General features: G+C 40.8%; 1 protein-coding gene across 1 annotated transcript in view; it reads right to left on the minus strand.

Annotated features, from left to right (window-relative positions):
• The window catches only part of LOC310958268 (protein sidekick-1-like), a 241,874-nt gene that overhangs the window by 35,377 nt on the left and 181,740 nt on the right, over positions 1 to 24,757 (minus strand). Inside the window, exons 19-27 of the mRNA XM_083929123.1 lie at positions 21,770 to 21,885; positions 17,153 to 17,348; positions 16,139 to 16,237; positions 14,161 to 14,352; positions 10,170 to 10,291; positions 9,954 to 10,066; positions 7,388 to 7,538; positions 4,331 to 4,571; positions 2,119 to 2,234 (exon numbers count right to left, since the gene is read on the minus strand). Of these exons, the coding sequence (XP_083785249.1) occupies positions 2,119 to 2,234; positions 4,331 to 4,571; positions 7,388 to 7,538; positions 9,954 to 10,066; positions 10,170 to 10,291; positions 14,161 to 14,352; positions 16,139 to 16,237; positions 17,153 to 17,348; positions 21,770 to 21,885 (1,346 nt within the window). The remainder of the gene's footprint in view (positions 1 to 2,118; positions 2,235 to 4,330; positions 4,572 to 7,387; positions 7,539 to 9,953; positions 10,067 to 10,169; positions 10,292 to 14,160; positions 14,353 to 16,138; positions 16,238 to 17,152; positions 17,349 to 21,769; positions 21,886 to 24,757) is intronic.

A 24,757-nucleotide genomic window follows, 5' to 3' on the forward strand; every position in this document is an offset into this window, starting at 1 on the left:
GGTGCCCTTGAGCAAGGCACCGAATCAACAATTACTCTCAGCACTTTTCCATGGGGCAGCCCCTTGCTCAGACTTCTCTCTATTTATTACACGTATATAGGTCATGTTTGTGCATGCATGTGTTTCAGGCCTGTGTGTGTGTAATATGATAACAGAATGAAAAGTTGAATTTTCCCTCATGGGACTAATAAAGGAATGCTTTCGTTCCTTCAGCTGCCTTTTTGGTGTGCTAGCAAATATTTAGAGCACTAAAGAAATGTACATGGAATTCACTCAAAAGGCAGTGCCCATGGCCGTCACAGTCAAGTCACAGTCAAGTCAAAGACACGTTTATTTCATGTAGTCCAAAATCACAAATCACAAATACTGTCTGTCTGAAAGGGCTTCACAATCTGCACAGCACACCACATCATCATAAAGGAACATGTCAGCCAGTACAGCAGGGTGGCTCGCTGATGTGTTTTTGACAACAATGGAGCTCTGCAGCACAGAGGAATGGGCCGTTTCCAGCATCAGACTTATCCTTTAACTGAAACATCAACTAAAACCGATGCTGAAATTAAAATGACACCAGTACCCACTTTTAAAAATACTATTCAAAGTCAGCACTGCTCTTTCACTTATGTGTCAAGTACCGTCTTTCTTGTTCTGTTTTCTCTGTTTTCTTCATGTTCATGAACTCCCTGCCACACTTTAAAAACATAACATTTCGAAGAAAGGCCTCCGCTCATAAGTGTCTAAAAACAGAAATAGTCATGAGGAGTACGTGGCAGGAGAACCATTCAACATCTACTAGGGGAGGAGCGGTGTTGAAGAGCTACTGCTGGCAGCCACTTCCCAATTTATTAGCATGGTAGGCATAACTGCTCGGTGTGATCCTCAGGAGGGCACAATAAAACACACACAGATGGGGAGTGTGATGTGCTTTGGGCATGGTGGATAATATGACCTGAATTTTACCCAATTTTAAAATACTGGATGGTACCGGTTTATATCACACAGTCACAGCCTGTGTGCTTTGGTAGATTTATGTATTTATAACGCAACCGTGTCCATGCAATTGAGGATACATTTCCTTGGTTTTAAAGCTTTCTTTTGCTATGTTTTGTTTGGGTGGTGATTAAGAGCTGCACCCAATTCCAGTTTTATATTAGTAAAGCATTTTGTGTGTGCTTTCTCTGTGTTACATTTTCTTTTCTATGGATTTTGAGGGGTGCTACATATATGCCAATAAACAAGTAAAAGCTATATATTGCAAAAAAAAAGACAACTGGTAGGTGTCTTCTATTTATTTTAAAGCCAAACAGGGAAGTGGAGTACATCGCGATAAACCCCTGGAGGGTATGCGTGGGAGTGTAAAAGCAGAGATGTGACTGCCAGTAAGTGATGCTCTCAGGTAAAAAACAGTGCACGTGCACTAAACCATCAACTTTATTTATCCAGCCTTTTCTCAGCAACCTGCACATCCGAGTATGTCAGGTACGTCACCATCGGGGGGTTCCAGCAAGACAGACTTCTCTGACTTAGTTCGGAAACAAAGACAAAGATGTGCTCAAATTTGGCAAACGTGGATAGACTGTAGGCTACAGTGCTTAGGTGGGTAACAAGTGCGGAATATACATACTGCGCATGTAAACTCAAGATTTCACATCCTCTTGCCAAAACTGCAGTTTATGAACAAAACACTTCACAAAACCAGCAGGCTTTATGGATTATTGTCCATTTTTTTTTTATAAATGCATAATCCAGCTATTGTTTCTACAATAACATGATACAAAAACTGCTGTTTTATGAAAGGGTATTAAATGTTAAAGCCTCTCTCATATGCACAGTTACACACACGCCCCCAGACGTACTTACTGGAGCTGGGTGCTTTTAAAAGCAGTAGTGTAGGAAGAACAAACCAGAGCAGTTACAGGCTATTACGTCATATTCGGCTTATATTAGATGTTTGTGTGCCTGTGTGTGTGTTTGAAAGAGTGTGAAGGTGTTGTTGGAAGTGATAATGGGCTGAGGGGGTCAAGTGAGAATGCCAGGATAGGATTGTGTGTGTGTTTGTGTGTGTGTGTGTGTGTGTGTGTGTGTGTGTGTGTGTGTGTGTGTATGTGTTTTACACACCTTATATCCAAGTATGACTCCATTCTTTTGTGCCTGAGGGAGAGCAGACCATTTGAGCAGGATCCTGGTGGAACTCACTGCCTCAGCAGACACGTTCACTGGGGCTCCAGATGGAACTAGAACACACACACACACACACACACACACACACACACACACACACACACACACACATTAACAACAGTTGACTATTATTTTACACCAACCAAGTATGACCAATACATTTCTTTTTAAAGATTATTGTTTGGCAGTTTTTCATTCCTTTTATTAGATCTGAACGACAGGAAATGGGGTGGGGGGTGGGGGGGGCATGCAGCAAAGGGCCGCAGATCGGAGTTGAACCCGCGGCCGCTGCCTCGAGGATCTTCAGCCTCTTTACATGGGGCGCCTGCTCTAACCACTGTGACACCGGCCGCGCCGACATTTTTTATTTTAAGTATTTCTTCATGATATAAATACTTCAAATAAAAACACACACCAGTGTCCCAGCGGCATCATTTATTTGATCAATAATGTGTTTTGGTTTAAGACAAGAGAAACAATGAATTTAAATATAGGCATCTTTGCCTACACTAAAATAAGAGTGTGTTAAATGACTTGTCATTTGCATCTCAAAGACTATGACTAAATATAAAATGGCTGTCAAAATGAGCAGGATGTGATACAGGTCACTCATAACCTCGTTCGTCAAATCACATGTTTTTCTTTCCAGATGAGTGACTGTGCACAAAAGTAGGCTCCTGTATGTACTGAGGTCCAAAGAGCCCTTCCCAGCAGGGTGCGCTTTGCAGGCCCACGTTTTTTCCCCACACGCACGCTTCACCTCCGCTGTTACAACTCCATCCTTGGGGAAACACTGCGACACATACATCAAATATTTCAAACTATATTCCCAAATTGTATGCTGAGCTGATGAAAATGGAAAGGAAATATTATGTGCAGCACAACACTAGGTAATCAGTTGCAATTGGGGAAGAGTGAGAGAAAATCACAGAGATACGTGCTCCTGACAGGATTAAATTCACTGCATGGGATATTAAAATCAGTGAAGCAGAAATAAATACCAAATAGGAGAAGACATTTTGTGATGTGCTATGATTTTGAAAGTTCGGTCAACCCAATGTGACATAAACAAAATTGATTAATTAAAATAGGAATAATATACAAGACCCTTAAATTCGATTAGATTGAATATTTCTAGTGTCTCAGTAATTAGTAACAGTGCACCCAGCTGGGGCCACCACAGCTTTTCTCCATTATTCTGATTTTGGAGACATGTGCAGCGGTCTTGAGAACAGGCGAGACAAACACCAAGTCAATAAACAGAATCCCATTGTGTCGACAGGGAAAACGTAACAAAAAACACCCTGAATAAAGACGGCAAAAAGAAAAGAACGACCTCGATAACAGCAACCATTCAACTCTGATAAACAGAACTGAGAATAGATATGAAATAATATTTTAGGCAGTCTGTTTACTGCTCCACATCTTTACATCAGACTATCGATTTTCATCCACATGACGACAGTAATATTTTTTCTCAGAAAAATTTGATCAAAAAGGTTTGTGTAACGCATTCAATCTCAGCGTGACTGAAGGTCATCAAAGGTCCATGACATATGTGCTACCTTGACCTCGAGTTATTGGGATCTGATATGAATTATAGGTTCGTGACTTTTCATTGAAAAAATATGTCATAGAAGCATCAATTGAATTCGATGGAAAAAGAAGAGAAAGAGTCTCTCCTGAACGGCTGCGCTTCAGTCTGAACATCACACTGTCACATTAGACACAAATGCACAACAACCAGCACAATTTATGTTTAAAAACAGAGGTGACTAAAAGGAAACCCTGATTTAAAGCTGGACCAACAGTGGACCTCCCCTGTTGGTGTTAATGCCCTCGCTGTTGGTGAATGCGTAACAAGGCCGAGGTCCACTGCTGGATAGGCACACACACCACGCACAGCTTAGTGCAACTTCAATCTCTGAACCAATCTTCGATTTTATCTCAATCATCTCCCCCTCCCACTCCCTCTCTCCGTCAATCTTCCCCTCACTGAAATAGAGGGAGAGTGTAGAGGGCAGGCAGAGGTGGACAGATGAGGGGAGACTTAGGACTCCTTCTTCATCTTCTCATACCCTGCTAATACAATATAGGCAGCTCTGTTGGACAAACAGGAAGCAGGAGTGAATGAGGTCTGTGTTCGTACCAGATTCTGCGGTGAGTGCAGCGACAGTGTTGCTCCATGGTCCAGGTCCTATGGAGTTGTAGGCCTGTATCTGAACCTGGTACTGGGTCCAGGGATTCAGGCCTTCTACCGTGGTCTCACTGGCCCCCACTGATCTCTCCACATCCTCTATCCTGTCCTCCCCCTGGCCGTCTGTCCTCCACACACGCAGCCGGTATCCCACAGTCTCTGGACTGCCATTGTACTCGGACTCTGGAAGAGGCTGGAGAGGAATGAGAGGAGAAAGATTTTTGCAGTTTATTATTCTTGTTCTACATTCTTGGTTTTTGTAGTGTGTTTGTTTAGTTTATTGACATTATGGTCAAACTTTGCAGACAAAGCAGTGTTTATTAACCGCTACATGTGATAATGTAACCTACTGCATCCTGACTCTGGTGAGAACAGAGGGCACTCCACGTGATCCATGCTAGTTAGGCTGAACATGTTCAGGATAAGACCAAAAGTAAACTTATGTCTGCTTCAAAGATATCTGCTATGTTCAGGATAATTTACGAGTCAGATTTTTTTTAATATTGTACCCCTTATTCGACAATAGCTTTATAAATTAGGGCCAGACTGCCAAACCTCAAGTGTGCAAGTATCTTATAATGTGTCAGCACTTGGCCACCCTTTGCCACGGTGAATTTAATTAATCCTGACTCTGATTGATGATAGAAAAAACTATCCGTACAGAAAGAGAGAGAGAGCTGAAAGGATGATTGAATGAGAAAACAATTAGGTAAAACTTTGATTAATAAAATGATAATTTGGTTAACACACAGCACCTTGTTGCTCTATGAAGCAATATGACACAGATCCACATAACCAAGCCTGAGTGATACCCTTGTTGTATCTATGAGAAATGTATTTAATATGACTTCAGGTCCTTCAGGGGCATGCTTGCATTTGAATCATACAATGCACACACAATAACAAAGACTGGACACACATGCACACATCATATTCACAATGATTGGACCGTTCTCAGACACACACATTACTCTCACACACGTGCATACCAAAGAACAAGTACAGAAACCCAAATACTTTCCTATGATATTAAATATTCATAACTAAATAAGAAACAATCGCAGTTTAAGATCAGGAAAACACATAATATTTGACACTGCTGAGGTGATGAATGCATTCATGGAGATTTTGTGTACCTTATCTGTGTGTGTGTGTGTGTGTGTGTGTGTGTGTGTGTGTGTGTGTGTGTGTGTATATGTATGTTTCTGTGTACTGGCTGTGAAAACAAATATCCCCCTGAGAAAATAAATCTAAATCTAATTTGCTATTATCTATTAATAATTTAAAATCAGGACTGTGTGTGGATTTGGTTGAAAGCGGCAAGGCGAGGTAACAAAAGCAAACACGCACCAAACTAATTAATCAAATAAACTTTGATCGGTTGATAGAAATATATCTAACATCGCAGCCTTCCAGCGGACCCTCGCCCACTTCAAACCAGTGAAAAAGAAGCAGGACAAAAAGGAACAAAAACAAACAGCAAAGTTAATCATGAGAAATAACCAAACTATTCCAACCTTGTTAGAAAATTGTGAGATCATGTAGGACCACCATCACACCTATTGAAGGCTGATGAAGAACATAGTTTTTTAAGGCCTTTTAAACATTAATATAGAAAAAAAGCACTATGGAGAAAAACATTTTGAACGTTGGTGCCCTGCAGTAGTAGCTTAAAAAATTACCAGAAAATGGAGTTGGTTCGTGACAACATAAGTGGAATATCAGGGTTAGGTCTCCTCAATGTGATATAAACAGAGAGACACAAATGCAGACTCTCACAAGTGAAAAGGCATTTCATAGCTCTAAAGAATATGGTTATTTATGTGGCATGTCTAGCTTCTTAAGTACATCATACAAACCTTTTACTGTCTTCTCCCCTTTGACATCCCATCTTCTGATCTTTCCCTCTATCACCCTCGCTTCCTTGTTTTATTCACACTCTGTCATCCTCTTTTACCTGATCCACTCTCACTTCCTGTCACCCTCCCTCTTTCTCCTGTCCGTACTTTTACTGTCACCTCACCCTCTCTCTCTGCCCGTGAACCACCACGTCATTTTGCATTAGAGCCAAAACCACTAACTATTCAGTGCCTGAAAATCCCGTTAGTGAGAAGTTCAGTTTGTTCACAGCATATAATTCCTCAGAAGATTGTAACCAACATTGTACAGTGGTCGCTCTGTGCTGTGCTGCAGATAAGGCAGTGAGACACCCAGCCATTTTTAAATACCCCAGTGATTTAGCTCAGCTTAACATTTAGGAGCCATAATACAGAATGTCACATTAGCTTTATTACCCTTAATATGCAGCTTAGAATAATAGCCTTAGCTGAAACCATTGTGATGGTTCCACAACAGCAGAAAACCTAGCATAGCTCAGGCTGGGCGCTAACATGCAGGTGAAATCCCATTAGCATGCTGCACAGGTAGCCCATAGCGCCTCAGTGTCTGTGTCTGATTTGACAGGCTCTTTTTCTCATTCCAACCCTTAAATGGAAAATACTCTGCTCTCCATTTATGTTATAATAGGAGAGGGGATGGGGGAGTAAACGAGAGGGAGGGAGAGAGAGAAGGATGAGGAGAAGGAACAAGAGCAAAAAAAAAAAAAAGACAGTAAGGAGAAAATTACATCGCAGTTTGTGCTGCTAGCAGTCTACGCGATGAATGTGAAATGTGACAGATTAGCGTTAGCACTGATAAACAGGAATGACACTGATTATAGGCTGTCAGCCACTCAACCTGTTCAGTCCTGCTGCTGGTGAGTGCACACACACACACACACACACACACACACACACACACACACAGACACGCACGCACACGCACACGCACACACACACACAAATGCACTGATATGAAAACAAGAGTAAATACACTGAGATGGAGAGCAAAGAAAAGAAAATCCTCATCAGTCAAATTAACACTATATAAATGATTGTAAACGGGCAGAGAGCAGCTTTACTACTTTTCAGAAGTGAGTGTGTATCTGTGTGTGCGCGTGTGTTTCAGTACCTTCCAGTTGAAGCCCAGGCTGGTCTTTGTGGCAGACAGCAGAGTGAGGTTAGAGGGGTGTGTGTCAGGGGCAGCCTGTAGGGTTTGAATCATCCTGGAGGGAGCGCTCATGGCACTGGAGCCGACAATGTTCACCTGCCGCATCCTGAACCTGATGAGAAGAGAGAGCACGGTTAAAGGATTATGCACAACAAGTACTGCTAGTACTAGTACTGCTGGGGTTGGATCCACAAAGATAGACTTTGACTTAGATCTAATTACTAGTCAGACTTAGATAGATGTCCAGATGGATAGATAAATAGATAGATAGATAGATAGACGTCCAGATAGATAGATAGATAGATAATTACTTTATTCATCCCCGAAGAGAAATTATTTTGTTGCAACAATCTGGTACAATTGAATATGGTACAATACAATAGAATAAAAATAAGATTAAAAAAAAAAAATTCATTCAGATAACATGGTCAGTCCACAGTTAGCCTGGGAACAGCGTGGTCCATTTTTTAGTCATGTCCGGACAAATCTAGTAGCAGATTTACTGTAAGACTAGTCTAAGACTAAAGACCAGTCTAAAATATCTTTGTGGAACCAGCACATGATGTCTACCGCTGCGCTGGTAAAAATAACTCTGATGATGTCATAGTGATGTCATCAGGCTCGGAGACTTCATAGCAGAAAGCCTACGTAACAATATAGGACACCTTTTTGCAATCAGACCAAGATAAATTAGTGTATTTATTGTATATCTATATGTAACTTATATACAGTATGTAGTCATGAGCAGACTTGTGGTCATGTGTTTGAAAAGGCACTCCAGCAAATTAGTATTACCCTGTCAATAAGTTGGCGGACTCAAAAAAGGGAAAATTAAAGCAGCGGAGGGTATGGGTCAAGCTCCAAAACCACTGGATCCTACATTACCCACAATGCAACGCAATATTAGATAAAATAACATAATCCTTCAGTCCCACAGCTGGGAATCAGTAATAAAAAAGAAAATATAATAATAAATACGCAAACCATAAAAAGCAAGTAAACAGTAAAACAGACATAATAAAAATAAAATAGATCATTTAATATAATGTAAAAATGAAAATGTCCATATAAATAATAATAATATGAACAGCATATTTATTACAGAAGATGCACAAAGTATGCACATATACATTCCAGACAGGTCTCAAGTTTCCAAAGGTGAGCAGTAGGTATCTAAGAATTTTAATTAATGACAGTGTTATTGTAGGAGCAGAAGCAAAAACCTAAGCAATGAAGTCATACAGACTTTCTCAGAGTTGTGAAAGAGCCCAAGACAGGAATAATGGATCCATAGGACTTGATTCAACGGAAATATCACAGCCGGGGATTGTCAACAAGACAACCAGACTCCACACAGTGAAGAAAAACTATTTTGGATTTTTCTAGTAAGGGCATTTGTGATCTTTTTATTTATTTATTTACATATTGTACTTGATGGCATCCTTCAGCTGAAAGCCTCCGCCAGAGAATTTCTAAAAAGGCCACTGGCATATGATAAAATGTCTGAGAATACCGAATATTCAGACATAAAAAGAGATATAACACACACACACACACACACACACACACACACACACACACACACACACACACACACACACACACACACACACACACACACACACACACACACACACACACACACACACACACACACACACACACACACACAGCTGCAAGGGAGCATTTATAACGTTTGCTACTTCTAAAGGCAGCCATGCTTCAGTGTGGGTGTGAGTGATAAAGTGTGTGAGTGCGCAGAATGCATGTGAGGGACTACATCTATGAGGTCTGGCCCCTGTATAGGGAGATAGAGAGCACGGTTTAAAGGGGGACTTAAAGCAGGGAATATAAAACACAGACAAGTGCATCACTTCATCTAATGTCCCAGTGGTGTCGCCTGTGACAACATAATCCCTGTGAGTGTACAACGTGTGCACGCACACACCACTATCCCATTACAGATGATGCAATGATACAGGGAGCAGGAGGCAGAGATAGACAGATACATACAGAAGATAGATAGAGAGATTGATGGAGAAAGAGAGAGAGAGTAAGAGGAGGAAGTGTTGCTGCTGTTCAGAGTGACAATAGATCACGTTTATAAACTGCAGGCTCTCCACGGCCCTTGAGCAGGGATTAAAGACACTCCTCTCTCCTCCTCTATTTCTCACTCTTCTACTCTTTAATGCTCTCTGCTGCCCTTCCCGCTTTCTCATCACCTTTCCTTTCTCCTGCCCTCATCCCTCTCCTCCCCACTCCTTCCCTCTAGCTACTTGCGGGAGGGTAATAAGGATCTGCATGCAGCAGCTGTGAAGGTGCTGACAAACAGAAAAGTCTCAGATGGAACTGTCTCTCTGTGCATCTGTGTGATTTATCTAACTTCACCTGAGTCTTGCAATACTGCAGAAACTGGCGGAGAGTGAGATGTGTGTGAGTGAGTCTGTGTGGGTGTGTGTGTGTGTGTGTGTGTAAGCGGTAGCACTTGACCATGTTCTTGTGTAGGCTGTGGATGTTTGCTGCCCACCTGTACTTGGTGAACGGAGTGAGGTCAGGGATCTCCAGTGTGTCTGCATCGGGCTGGTTTTCTTTCTGGTAGACAACTCTCCACAGCTCTTCCTTTTCATCCTCCTTCACAACCTGTTCATGAAGGATATTGTGTTTTATGAAATAGTTTTCTTATAGCTGCCTTTTTAGAATTAGCAGGGACCACGAACGTTTGCATGCACATAGACACACGGACCTGGCCTTCTACTATCCATCGTGATATAGCGGTCTTGCCATCAGGACCTGGTCGGAACCGAAGTGTTGCTGTCCGAGGGCTGATATTGGAGATGACTAAGTTAGATGGTACACCAGGAAGTTCTGCGGCGAGAAAACAGAATTCAGCTTTACTCCAAGTGACGAAGAACTACAAAGAATGTTGATACCATGCAGCTACTGGCCGGTCGCATATCACCACTGAACATTATACTTATTCTAAATATGTATTGACAAAAACTTCTGGGATTGTTGCACTCATGTTATTGTTATTTGTGATGTTTCAAAATAGTGAGTTAATAATGAGTTAAACCTCTGCATGATGCAGCAAAGAGGTGTAAAGAGTTGTATTTGAAAAAAGTAGTGTTTTATTCAAGCAGAAACAGACTGAAGCATCCCAGCATGGCAAATTAATTCAAAGGGGGAGATCAAAAGAAATAAATGAAAGACAACTCATGTTTTTATGAGGGGATACAAACATGTACAAACAACAAACATGCAGTCAGAACGGCAACATGGCTTATCTCTAATACACGTGTACTAACATTGATAACAGGAAGAGAAGAATTAGGAAATAATGACTTTAATATATAAAAGAAAAGGCTCTGAGTAACAGTGAGCCAAGCATTTGCTTCCAGTCCCTTTTAATGTGTCTATGTGTCCACGCTTGGCCATAAAAAAGACAAAGATTGGTCACGGATAGAAAAATGTTAATTTTACTAAAGCACATGAACTTATGTTACAGCTGTATAGCTCTCACGGTCAGAGAGCAATTTAATTCATAGTTCCAAAGTTGACAATACCATACAGAGATAAATCTGTATAGTGGAAGCAAGAGGTGAATTAAATGCACACTTCACTAAATTCCATTTAGAGCCTATAAATGTCTGAGTAGGCTCTGAGCTGCCTTTAAATTATGCTTGAACCATTCTCATTCGAACATTGTTCCATCTGCATGGAAATAATGAGTGACAGGAAAAGTGCAATGTGGCTGATGGGTTGTTGCAGCCTGAGCCACTCTGGAAAGAAAAGAGAAGCTGAAAACAAGAGCTTGCTTTAGAAATGATCCTCCTTTATACAAAATGATCCATCTCAGGCAGCATCTGATTGTCCGAACTCTGATCTCAAAACACCTATTTACACACACGTTCACACAAAGCTGAAACTACAGCTGACACACAGGACCTTCTCCCGCAATAGAATAATGGATTAATTTGTAGAAACACCAATTTTGTAATTTGTGCAGGAAAAAGAGAGCAGCTGGTAAATGGTCCAAACTAGGGGTGTCACAATTTCAAATCTAAATCCAAAATTGATCGAAACGAGTGTTCATTTCAATTGTTGAATCAAGAGCAGGAAGTGCGATTTCCCCGTTTTGAATTATGAATCATTCCCCCTATAAATTATTTCAATTTGACGATGTTGCCTTAGTGTAAAGCATTCATCATAACATATGTAGCAGCTATATAACAGTTGATACATACAGGTATAGCTCATTTTTAAAGAATGCTCACACACATCCCACGTCAGCAGTGAGCGTGCATTACTGAACCTGTTGCTTTTTATCCCATGATAACAGGTTAGAGCAGCTTGCCTGCCTGAGCAGTGCAGCTCAGCTGTGTGTTGGCTGCGTGTCAGCTGCGGAACATCGAGATATTTGAGGTCTCGTCTATGTGGCACGCACACAATTTGCAGCAAAAACAGACAGTGAATGGTCTTTTGACAGTTCTAACACCACTTTCACTACAGTTTGATTGTGTATATATGTAGAATATATGTAGAATATATGTCACAGACATGAACAAAATGTAATTATTATACTCAACACTTTCGATTTCTGTTTTGTTTGTGTGGACAGAATCTTAACCTACGCTGTCTAAAAGAAATATAATGAAAATGTAATGAAATGAAATGAAATATTCTATAACTGCCGCATGTGTGAACACAACGGCATAGCCGTCAGTGCTGAAAAAAAATTGTTCAGATAAATCAAAAATTTAATCGAATCGTGACCTGAAAATCTAATTGAATCGTGGATTTGGAGATTTGTTAAACCCCAAATACAAACAGAAACAATAATAATAATAAAAAAAGCTAAGTTCAGTTTACAGTACAAAGAAAACGATCCGACAGTAACGTCAATGATGCAGCGAGTTTGTTCTTTGGAATGTCAACACCATTGACTGAAAGTTTGAATAGTTACTTCTTTCACGTTCAAGCTAATATCTGTCCTGAATTTGGTCAAAAACCTCATCATTTTCTCCTGATGGTGAATTTTTTACTTTTTGTTAGCTTGGAATAAATCAACGAGGCATAATAAGACGTTTTGTATGCACACTTCAACCAGAACTAAATATTCCAATGAAAAGTTTACAACACCACCTTTCAAATGCCATGCACAATTTATCGGTGGCTCTGAATAGACTTCTTCACTGACAGCTGTTGAATTGACTTGGCATTGGTCAGGCAGGAAGCACGATTGACGACTGCTCCCAAGCTAAAATTCTGTTTTCGTTCTTTTTAAAAAAAAATTCTTGTTCGAACAAATGAAATACATGACAGCTTATTTCTGTTAATGACATTTGCATAATCAAAACTCATCACAATCCACTCCGCTCTAAATTGTCTCACTCATCACAAGGCTGAGTACTTCAGACACACGTTTCAACCACTTCTCTTCACTTCACTTTGGTTAATACTTATCTCTAGATGGGGTAAGTGCTCTGGTGTGATCTGCTGTAATCCATTCAATTCTGCTGCAGCATCACAAGCATCATATTTGCTGAACATGGCAGAATACAGATCTGTAAAGCCGATGTGTTAAATCAAACGGCGTGTGTTGTAACACACCACTACACTGGGACACATCAGACGGAGTTTGTAGAATATCTCAGTGTTTTTTTTCTTGTAAAAGCACTACAGTAAACAACATGACTGGGTCCAGTTATTATAGAAACCAGGCAATATTTATCCCGGATACGGCGAGGTACAGTGTGCAACAAAAGACAAATTATAGCTATCAGCTGCCATTGCTCTGTAAGTGCATGCAGCAAACTTGTAAGGGTTATAATGTGCAAATGTTGATATCAGCCTCCTTGCTCAGATGAATGACAAAATTCTCTCAACTCCATGAATACATGAATAAATAAACAAGACAAGAATCTATGCTCGGTGGATCTCCCTCTTTCTCCATCTCTCTGCTCATTCTTTAGTTCTTTTTCCTAATCTTCAGTCCTCCGTCTTTTGCTTTCATGAATTAATGAATAACTTCTGAATCTAAGAACTGTCTGTATCCATCTTGATTTCACTTTTTTCCTGCTTTTATTCATAAATTAGTAATCACAAAATGTTAGGACAAAAACCCTGCTGTAGGAGACAAGTTTTTCTTCCATTCTCCTCCACTTCCTCTCAGTCCATTTCTGAGAAGCTTTGGTCTTCTGTTCTTTGGAGATTGCATTTTCCTGTGTTCTCTGTTCTTCCCTCATTATGTTTCTCTATCTGCTCTCCCCTCTTCCATCCTGTTCTTTGATTGTCTCTTGGCCTCTCTCTCTCTCTCTCTCTCTCCCATCTCTGCATTCTCACCACTTTGCCATTTGCAGTTAATCAGCACTAATAATGATTGCGACTTGGCCTCGGTCCAATCATACAAGCTCATCATGCACACAAGCGTGGTGTGCCCATGGTATACACACAAATAAACTACACATGAAAATGCTTTCTAAGATGCTGTAAATGACGAGGTGTGTTTGTGACTGTTTGTGAATGTGTGTGTTGGTTGCGTGGGTGGTGATTCATGGATGCACAGTAACAGCCACTTATCAGCCTGAGGAAAGACAATGGCATCGTAAGAGCTCATCAGTCATATTTACTGTGCTTCACACACACACACACACACGCGAAAAATCTTTGTTTGTTTGTTTTTTACATCCACTGTCAGCGGCTCCTGTGTGTGTACATGTGTGTATTTATTGTACCTGGTGGGACTCCGGTGGAGATGGTGGAGGATGTGACCACGCCCCGTCCTGCGGCAGTGAGTGCTGCCACCTGTAGTGTGTACACGGTGGTGGAGGTGAGGCCGGTCAGCTGGTACTGCAGGGTAGAGTTGGACAGCGAACGTTCCTCACGACTCGACTCTACGCCAGACGCTTCCCACCACAACACGTAGCCTGTGGGGTGCAGTGCACACGCTGGGTTGATAAAGGCTCATATAGACATGAGCAGACAGGTGTACACACAAACACATGCACAAGCACACACACTTGAGCATAATGAGAGGTACAAAGCCAAAGAGGGGGAAGAGAGTGCGGGAGGGGTAACTAAAGTCAAAATCCCTGTCTGTCCCTATGCATCTTCACAGTCATGCATCACACTCCACCACCTTCAAACGTGTGTGTGTGTGTGTGTGTGTGTGTGTGTGTGTGAGAGAGAGAGAGGCCACTTGTGAGTAAAGCCCTGGAGAGGGTGAAATGTCCCTCATCTGTCTCCATGCTCACCAGGTACTGGATGAAAAGCAGGTTGAGGAGAAAAGAGTAAATGTGCAAGGTGACCTTGATTGAAAAACCATTTTCCCACTCCTCTGAGTGTGTAAGCAGACAATAAAGCCACTGCAGCCTTGTGCTGTTAGGACTATGATCATATTGTGTAGATGCCTGATGAATGTCCTGCATGGTGCGGCCATATCGACACACAGACACATACGCACATGATTTTGTGTAATTCACAGCAGCTTGTTGTGTTCACCAGCCCCATTGTCTAACAGAGCCATCTACAAGCTGAGGTAAAATGAATTGGGGGGGAAAAGTGTCCTGAGCTCCGAGATGCGACACCCTGGGTGTTGGGAGGCGTGGGATGAGGGCATGTTAGAGATAATGTGTGAAGACAAGCTGCAGAGAGAAGGGATTAGCTGATGATGAATCAGTTGCACACAAACACTGTGTCAGAGACAGGGGGGGATGTCTGTGGATGCCAGACAGAAAATAAAAGACTAAGTGGAGAATACTGAGGAAACTATAAAGGTTTTAGGGTTGCTCACTCACTGCTGCCTCAGGGGGATGCTTTTCTCCTTTTTACTTAAATACAATTCTACACAGTGTATTTGTGCACCTGAGAAGAATCCCTTTAATAAAAAATGCTGTGCATATTATGTATAATCATCCTGTGTTTTACTTTCTGGCAAGAACATACTAACTCAGTTAGTGGGCACAATTCGTGAAATCATGTTCCTCTACATCAAGTTGCTGCTGCTCCCGGATTGCTCCTAATGGCATCTGCTAGAGTCCACAGTGACTGACAATCAGAGCTGAGGAGTCTCTGACACAGTGTCAATTACTGCAGACTGTTGGGTCTATGTAAATCACAAATAAGCCATAGAGTGTGGTCTATACCTACTCTGTAAAGTGTCCTGAGATAACTTTTGTTATGATTTTGCACTATAAATAAATTTGAATTGAATTGAATTGAACTGAACTCTGATCAAACTGTGAAAATATGAATCAATATTCTGTTGCTGTATTGCATATTTCTCACATAAAGTGTTTTTAGAAACATATTTTAGTCTACTGTTTAAGTGTAAAATGAGAAAGTTTGTGACGAGTCAAAGTCACGCCCTGCCCACCAACCGACTGGCAAGACAAACTTTCTTATTTTCTAAAAAACACTCAATGCAATAAATAGGCAATACAGTAGAGTTCAGAACAGTTATTGCCACTGCGTCAGAGACTCCTTTGCTCTCACTGGTTGTTTTAGGTCGGTCGCAGTGGATTCAGCAGATGTCATTAGCAGCAGACAGGGAGCAGCAGGTGGAAGCAGAGGTACATGACTTTTTCACAGATCGTCTGTCTCATTGTGCTGTCAGGATAAAGTGACAATTTCTGCAAATATGAAAACAAACCAACATATTTTTCATAGAAAGTTACCAACTCCAGCTTTAAGAGATTCTTTAAATGCTCTAACCTGTGATGATGCCGTTCTTGTCTTCAGGCTCTGCCCAGCTGACTTTGAGTGATGTGTCCAGGATTTCAGTGAAGCTCAGGTGGCGCACGGATCCAGGTGCTGAAATAAATAGACATCAGATAATATTAGTTACATTTTAACCATATTGTTTTTTGAAATTATCCCTCCACACAAACACAGATACCTCTTGTCTATGCAGCCTAATACCTTCTGCCCTTTTAACTGCACACACCACCTCCTAATCACATCTGCATTGACCACCGCGCACGCACACACACTCAGGTGCACGCATGCCTGTCATTTCTCATTTCATGTATGGCTCTCTAACCACTCTCCCTGCAGAGCGATAAAGCTATTCATCTGAGACATTCAATAACACTCACACACAATCACACATGCACACACTCACGCGCACACACACACACACACACAAAAAAGCTATCATCAAGCAAGAATTACACCCACCGTTAACCCTGCAACACGCCCAGCATCCAATCAATACCAGTCCACGGCTGTGTGGGAGAGAGTTTGTGTGTGTGTGTGTGTGTGTGTGCGCAAATGTGTTTGTTTGTCAGTGTGTGTACACATGCCTTCTAATATCCCTTTTCCACTCGATAATTGCTGGTTGGTTATAATTGCTTGTCTGTCTGCCTATAGGCTATTGTGTTTATTTGACTGTGTGCATGTGTACTGGCAACTGGGAGTGGCTGCTATTATATTCATCCATGGAACGGTAGGCTATAAATACCAGTATGAAAAACATTCAAATGGATTCCCTTTAAAAAGACACAGTGGAGGAATATGTAAGAGTGGGGGAGCGGTGGGGACTAAGCCAAAAGATAAAAAAGAAGGCAAGAAGTAAGAGCCCGAGAGAAAACATTGTGTACACAGCTGTGTATCACACTGATAGAAACAGCTGGACTGAATACAGAGCAAGTCAATACACTTTCATTATTATTCATAAGAAAGGCTGATTGATCTTTGTGTCCTGTTATTCACACTGTGTGTACTCACTGTCCTCGTGTGTCTGCAGCAGGGTGGGTGGACTGCGGGGGCCGTCTCCAGGTGTAGTGAAGCAGAGGGTGGAGCCAAAGTACCAGGTGAATTTCTTGAGTCCACTGACTAATCCTGTGTGGCGTGAACCGGGGTAGTCTGGGGTGATGGTTACCACGATAACGTCCTCTGGAGACTGCTCCGGCCAGACCAGCAGCTGTGTTCAGTTAGAAAGATGGTTACTGGTGATATTTAGGGTCATCACAGTGATTTGTTTGTTGTATATGTCCATTATTTTTTGTTTAGTCTATGCTTTGATGAATCTTTTTGAATTGGCTGATACCCAAGGTGTTTTATTTGTCATTAAAGTTTAAAACTGCCAAATGCTATTTATAAGTTTGTCAAAATGGCCAAATAATATTCATGTTTCATAACCCTAAACCAAATAAATAATCTGCATCTTCAAACATATTCAAATTTAAGCATTTATTTACGAACGCATCTAGCACTTAACATAAATTCCTGCCAGCAGGCCATTAGCAGTCATAACAGCATCTGAGGACACTAAGTTTTATTATCAGCCCAACTAAACGTCTAATGAGAAGTTCGTTTGTGTCTTTCGTGAGACTTGATTTATATTCAGAACCACATCAGTTTGGCTTGTCTTATTGCTTTATCCACAAAAACAAACAGTGAAAAGCATACTACTACATATTCATAACGAGGGATAAGCCACAGGCAACACTGTTATACGGTACCATGTTTATAGGTTCTGGTTAAACAATGACTGGCTAAGATGTGAAGTTAGTCTTGAGTTAACAGACTGTTTACCCACAAGCTGCATATAATTAATGAACTCAAAATGTCACTTTAATGTCACATTATTGGCAGATTTAGATACATTCATCATCACTGCGTTGCCAGTTGAGGTGCAAAGCAAATCTTCTTTCTGCATCTTTATTTTGAGTACTCCAGAAACTCTGACCTGTGAGTGCAATGTCTCACCACTCTGAGCTCTCCTGCTGTGTCATCTGCTGTCTCAAAGCTTCAACATGTTCTAGACTATTTCCTCTTTCTGGTTTATTCCTTGTACAGTAAATGAAGTAACACTAACACACCCATACTCATTTTCTCCACACTGTCTTTGTACAGTATGATGCCTATTGTTACATGGGCAGCATGTACGTTTTTTGTCGTTTAGAGGTTTTTCTCCAACATTTAAGTACAGAACATATTTTTAATGTGGTGGCCTGCAGGTAACAAAGTACACATACAGAAATGAAAACTGAGAATAAACACAACAGCACAGCACGATAGGTCACAGCACCCAACATTAGGCATGTCACAAAATGAGATTTTGAAATCACAATTAATGTCAAAGGAAATATCAAGGTTTCATGTTTTTTACGATTAATAATCAGGGAATTAACTATAAGACACTATAGAAGGAGATATGGTTTCATAGAAGGAAACATATCATCCTATTGATAGTGAAAATGGAGGGTTCAGCACGTACTCACAGAACTGGAGTTAGATCCAGGTAACTACTAGATGTCCCGGAAGGATTCAGAAAGTAAACAATAACACGTGGTTTACTACAACACTGGTTTTAGATCTCACCGCACACACAAACATTGTGACTCAAGAGATGTGTTTTCGCAGGGCAACAATGAAGAGATCAGGATATCATAGATATAGTAGCGTCTACAGTTCTTACGGCCAACAAACCGTGCCATTTAAAAACCACAACTTTATGTAACCTCAGTTATAGCAGAATCAGTTGATCCCGACATCCATACCAGGGCTTTCTATTAAATGTTATTATCTCAAATTTTCCTCCATGAATAAATCTGAAGCTTTCTGTCAATGTCATGAGTGGATTCGGCCCTTATATAATGGGCTTTTGTTTTTACGAGCACAACATGAATATTCAAACTGTTTGAAGGTTTTTTCATTCAGGTCTTAGTCATGTTTTTCTCCACTAGCTCCAATGTTCTTTCTATATAATAAGCTGAAATATAATACTGACGTTTTCTGTCCATATGTTAATAGAGTACTCAGCACTGCTGTAAGATTTGAACACCTTGTCAGTTCGAAATAGATTATTTTGTCACAAACCACAAGTCCTTTTGGAGTTTTGCACTTACATTACCATGCAACGATGCAAGTGTTGCATTTTATAGAAGTCAAAATTATTAGTGTAGAACTCAACAATTTGAAGTGATGAGGCCAAAGGAATATTTTGTGTCAAAAATCTCAATTCATGACTCGCCAGACAGTAAATATTGAGTGTCTACATAGGGAGGATTAGTGTGGCTTAATGGATGTACAGTGTGATTTAATAAGGCCTGACATCCAGTGCCTCTCATGCTTTGATGCTCAGGCTGTCTCCTCCCTTTCCACTATCTCCACTGTTTTGCAAGGGCACTGCACCCAAGACTTAGCCATCACCCAAGATGATTGTGATTGATTTAAAGAAATACAAACTAGAGCATTTTTCCCCCCTATACCAAAATGATAACGCAGATATTTGGAGCTGTAAATTGATATTTATGTGATGCATTTTTGTTGATATTTAGTTACTGGACTTTATTTAGCTTCTTGAGTCAGTATGTTTCTTTTCAGTTCACCCAACAGTCGGTGGTACCCAGAGACAGTTGAGTGGCTGCTTTTCTCTCTGACTTAAGTATGCTGCACTGCACCAGTCTGTTGTGGTAAAATAAGGGTTTCAATTGTACTTTATTATCAGCACAGTACAGTGTGAGTGCGCCCTAAGAGTGCTGATCTGGCATCCTCAAGCATCTGATGCTAGTCCACGTCCAAAGGGTGCTGGGGATGATTGGGTCTGCTGTTGCTATAGTAATGTGTTAATTCAGAACCAGATTGCGATTCAGACCAGAGCAGGGACAGAACAACACGATGGTACACAGTGGAAAAGAAAAGTAGTTTCATCTTTCTGCTGCCACATGTGGTGACTGGGCAAGAAAGTGCTCCTTATTTCTTAGATAGATAGATAGATAGATAGATAGATAGATAGATAGATAGATGGATAGATGGATAGATGGATGGATGGATGGATGGATGGATGGATGGATAGATAGATAGATAGATAGATAGATAGATAGATGGATAGATGGATAGATGGATAGATAGATAGATAGATAGATAGATAGATAGATAGATAGATAGATAGATAGATAGATGGATAGATAGATAGATAGATAGATGGATAGATAGATAGATAGATTGATAGATAGATAGATATATGACATGATGTAAAGTCTTAAACTCCACGGCAACAGAAAAATCTTATGAAGTAAGTCATAAGACAGTTTCAAGGACATGTAAATGGAAGACTCCCCCTCCAGCAATCAGTTTTGAACTATATTATTATGGGTATTGTATACAGTCAGTGGTCTGTGGAGGGATGAGATGAGGCTTTGCTTCATATCCTCTTTTAATTAATATCATTATCTACCATCCTCTAACCAGCTCACAACACACTCGAAGACGCACACCCACATGTGCAGCGGCAGCGAGAGGCTCCACTGATGTGGAGTGGTGAAGCCTGCCGTACAAAGACGGCATCAGAGGGTCACATCAAACAGAAGGAAAGCCATATTGTATTTATCAACCAACATTCACACACTCTTAAACACACACTTACACACTCATGGACCTATTGACGCACAACAAGAATGTGTTTTCTTTGTCATGTTAATTAGTTCCTTTAGGGGGTTGGTTGCCACGATGAAGTGAAGAATAAATCACATACCAGAGTTACTACGTATAGATCACTCACACCATACAATCCTTCGCTCTCACCCTGCTCCCCATTATCCCGCTTCTTTATTATTATCTCTTATTACTCTTCGGTCCCTTGCACCCTATTTTCTCAACACCTCCTCTCCTCTTTCCCCCGTTTAATCCTCCCTATTTTTTTTCCCATCAGTCATTTTCATTTCTACCTGGAGCTGATTCCTCACTCGGCTGGGCTAAGCGTATGGGTAAACAAGAGCAAGGCAGTGCATGCTGGGACGTGACCTCTGAGCTGAAAGTCCTACGAAAGGTTAACAGGTTTTTCACAAAGTTTATTCACACAACCACACAGAGGCAAAGTTTTATTTTACCAGCGTCTATTCATATTTTTGTTTAAAGGTTAAATTGATGAATGAAATTGTTTTCTTTTGGAGTAGAGTCTGCTTTCATTTTTCCATGAAGGTTGGAGGTCCTGAACTAGAGACCTCACTATTATTAAAATAGTGGCTATTGTCTAGTTTTCATTAATGCACATTAAATATGTTTTGACATCTTAGTATTTTATCTTATAAATAATATATCAGACATGTTTTTAATTTAAATTTAATATGTAATGTGTTATTATCATTTGTATAAAATCAACGTACTTAATAATTTAAATAATTGAATATATCATGCAATGAGAGATGAGATGAGAGCATGTAAACTTGAAAATACATACTGAACTGAACTGAATTTTTCAAGAATGTTTGAACATGCTGTATACTGTTATAGATTGTGTTATAACACGCACGCACACACGCACGCACGCACGCACGCACGCACGCACGCGCGCACGCGCACACACACACACACACACACACACATGCAGGGGCTTACCTTGTATCCCTGGTTGATGCCATTAATAAACTGCTGAGGCGGAGGGTTCCATGTGAAGCGGATGGTAGTCGAGTTGATAGCTAAAACTTCCACTTCCTGCGGAGGTGCTGTGGGAACTAAGCACACAGATACACACAAACACACGCACACAACTTTTAGCTGCAATGGGTTCACCACAGGGAAGAGGATGAGTGTTTAGATACACTGGAAGAAACACATACAATAACATACTTGCAGCCCTAGGCTGCAGAAATAAACAGTTTTCAGGGTTATGCTTTTACATTTTCGAAAAGTAGTGGTCTAAATATATCACACAGTGCCATATTTCAGTATTTAACATTTAGATTCAGTTCATTTTTTAATTAAAAATATCTGCTAGGCTTGCAAAAGTGAAATGCCAAACCTACAGTGCTATTCACTGCTGAAAAATGACCTAATTTCTCAATAAATTCATCTCATCTATTGTATTTTGCAGTCACATGTTTTGCATAATATCAGTTTAGGAATGACTAAGTGAGATTCGGGTTCTGCCCCTTCAGTGACTTGTGCTGAAAAATGATGGCTCATAAAGAGAGCTGAAATGATAAATTGAATCTATTGAGGCCTTTCAGTCGGTGACCTCAGGAGGACAGACAGTGGCTACAGAAAATGAGATGACTCACTGGAGTTGTTGGTTCAGGGCTGTATCATTCTGCTTTTACTAACCAAGCAGCCCTGTCGACCTTTATTACCCACATGATGTAACTGCATAGATTTGATTAAAACTTACAATGTATTAGATACAATAATCATGACACTAGATTTGTATGGATACTTAACTTACAATAGGCCCTTCAGCAATTTAATACTGCACTCACATAAAGTTGGAGGACTCACAAGAGGCAGATTTAAAAAAAGAATGGACAAAATTGACACTAGAGGATGGAGATATCCTGGATTTAGGGCGCACTCACACGGTCCTTTCGTACTGTGCCCAAGCACGCTTCGCAGCTTAAGTCTAGTTCGTTTGACCAGTGTGAGTGCAACCGTACCGGGCACAGGCATGACGCGCTAGCTGGCCGTGCCACGATTGAGACAGGGGGGCTTTAGTAAAGCACGGATGCACATGTACGGGCACGAGCATTGATGGTAGTCTTGATGTCAGTTTATACTGTGTGCGTCTGTTCCCCGTGATGGACATTTAAAAAGATGCACCAGGGTGAAGTGTTTGCTGCAGATTTGGTCAGATGAAACGTTCAAGTCAGACAAAAGTATATCCCAAAGGGGTGATGACGTATAAGCAAGACGCACTCGCACCGCGGCCCGGATGATTTCAAGTAATGTGAGTACAAACGGACCTGGGCCGCGGGGTAAGAGGGATGGGGGTACAATTACTCTAAAGCACTGGGTACAAATGGACAGTGTGAGTGCGCCCTAGTCACCAGCATGGTCAAGAGAAATGAATCTTACAGTTCCCAAAAAGCACCTGGATAGTGTCTTATCATTTCTAGAAAATAACCCTCATCGTAATACTTTTTTTTCTCACTTTTATACATATAACTATTGTATACATGGACAATTTACTATATAATTATGGTGTGCCAGTATTATTTATACTTATTATATATATATATATATATATAACATCCACTCCTGTATTTTCCTTTTGTAAATTTGAATCTCTGTTCAAAAGTTAAACGATAAAAAGTTAAATAATAAGAATTTGCATTCACACTTAAGCGGAATAGTTATATTTATAATAAATAGCAGAAAAGCAATACGCCCGTTTGAAGCATGTATAAATTTGGCCGAGGCATTCATCATCCACCAGAGATTGAGATGGAGAAGAAAGAACGCTAAGAGACATGAGAGACTGTGGAATAAACTGAGGATATTACAGCGTTTTTTCCCTATGTTATATAGGTTATTTGTTCGATTTGAAAAAAAAGGGCTGAAAATGTAGACTGTGGCTCACATGGATTTACTTCATCCACTCCATAATTGCTCGACTGTCTCCTGTGTTTATTTTTCCTTCATGTCAGTGTATGAATGTGTCTGCATGTGAATCTTTTTGATTCATACGGAGTCTATCAGAGAAGCAGGTCAGCGAGAGAAAGGGGGTCCATGATAAACATTAAAGCCAGTAAGAGTCGAGTGAGACTGTGAAATATGTGAGTGCTTACACATACTGTATATGTGTGTCTGTGGGCACACGTTATGGTGATTACACTGTAAGGGGTTTATGCTGATGCTAGAGAGCCACAGAGCGATAATGCACTGTTGCATGATGGGAATGCCCTTTTACATCTTATGTGTGAGCCATGAGGCCAGAAGACACACAGACGCACTGAGAGAGGAGAGTATACAGAACAAAAACTAGTGAAAAATGAAAGGGGAGAGAGAGTGAGAGAGAAAGAGAGCCAAAGGATGAGAAGACAGAGAGGGAGACGGAAGATTAATTGATGTTAAAGATGCTTCCACCTCCCCCCATACTGAGTGTACTCCTGGGGGATCAGTTCCTAACCCCTCACAGCTCACAGCTACAGATAAAACACTAAACTCTGTCCTCTGGGGGAAACTTAGTATGCGTATATGCCTGAATGTGAGAGAGCGGGAGAAGAGCAATGTTATCAGAGTCTAACACTGAGTTCAACCAACTCCTCTCAGAGATAGTGAGAGGGAGAAAATGTCCAATCCATAGCAGCCACTCCCATTAAACCGCATTAGAATAATTAATGAGCCTAACTCCCTCTCCTGAGTCTATAAACCTGTCCTGAACTCTTGTAATAATGACTGTAAATTTTATGTGCACGTGTGTGTGTGTGCGTGGTTCTGCTCTTCTTTAATAATGATAATATATTGATGGAATAAAAGTCAGGAAGAGAAGCGCACATGTTAAAAGAAGATTTACCCCCATGACCACTTCCTCCCGTCTTCCTTTAATGTCTACTCTTACATTCTTCCATCTTTCACTACATCTGCGGAGATTTATGTTTGGCACACTTGAAA

Source organism: Echiichthys vipera (genome assembly GCF_963691815.1).
Source record: "Echiichthys vipera genome assembly, chromosome: 2".
Lineage (NCBI taxonomy): Eukaryota > Metazoa > Chordata > Actinopteri > Perciformes > Trachinidae > Echiichthys > Echiichthys vipera.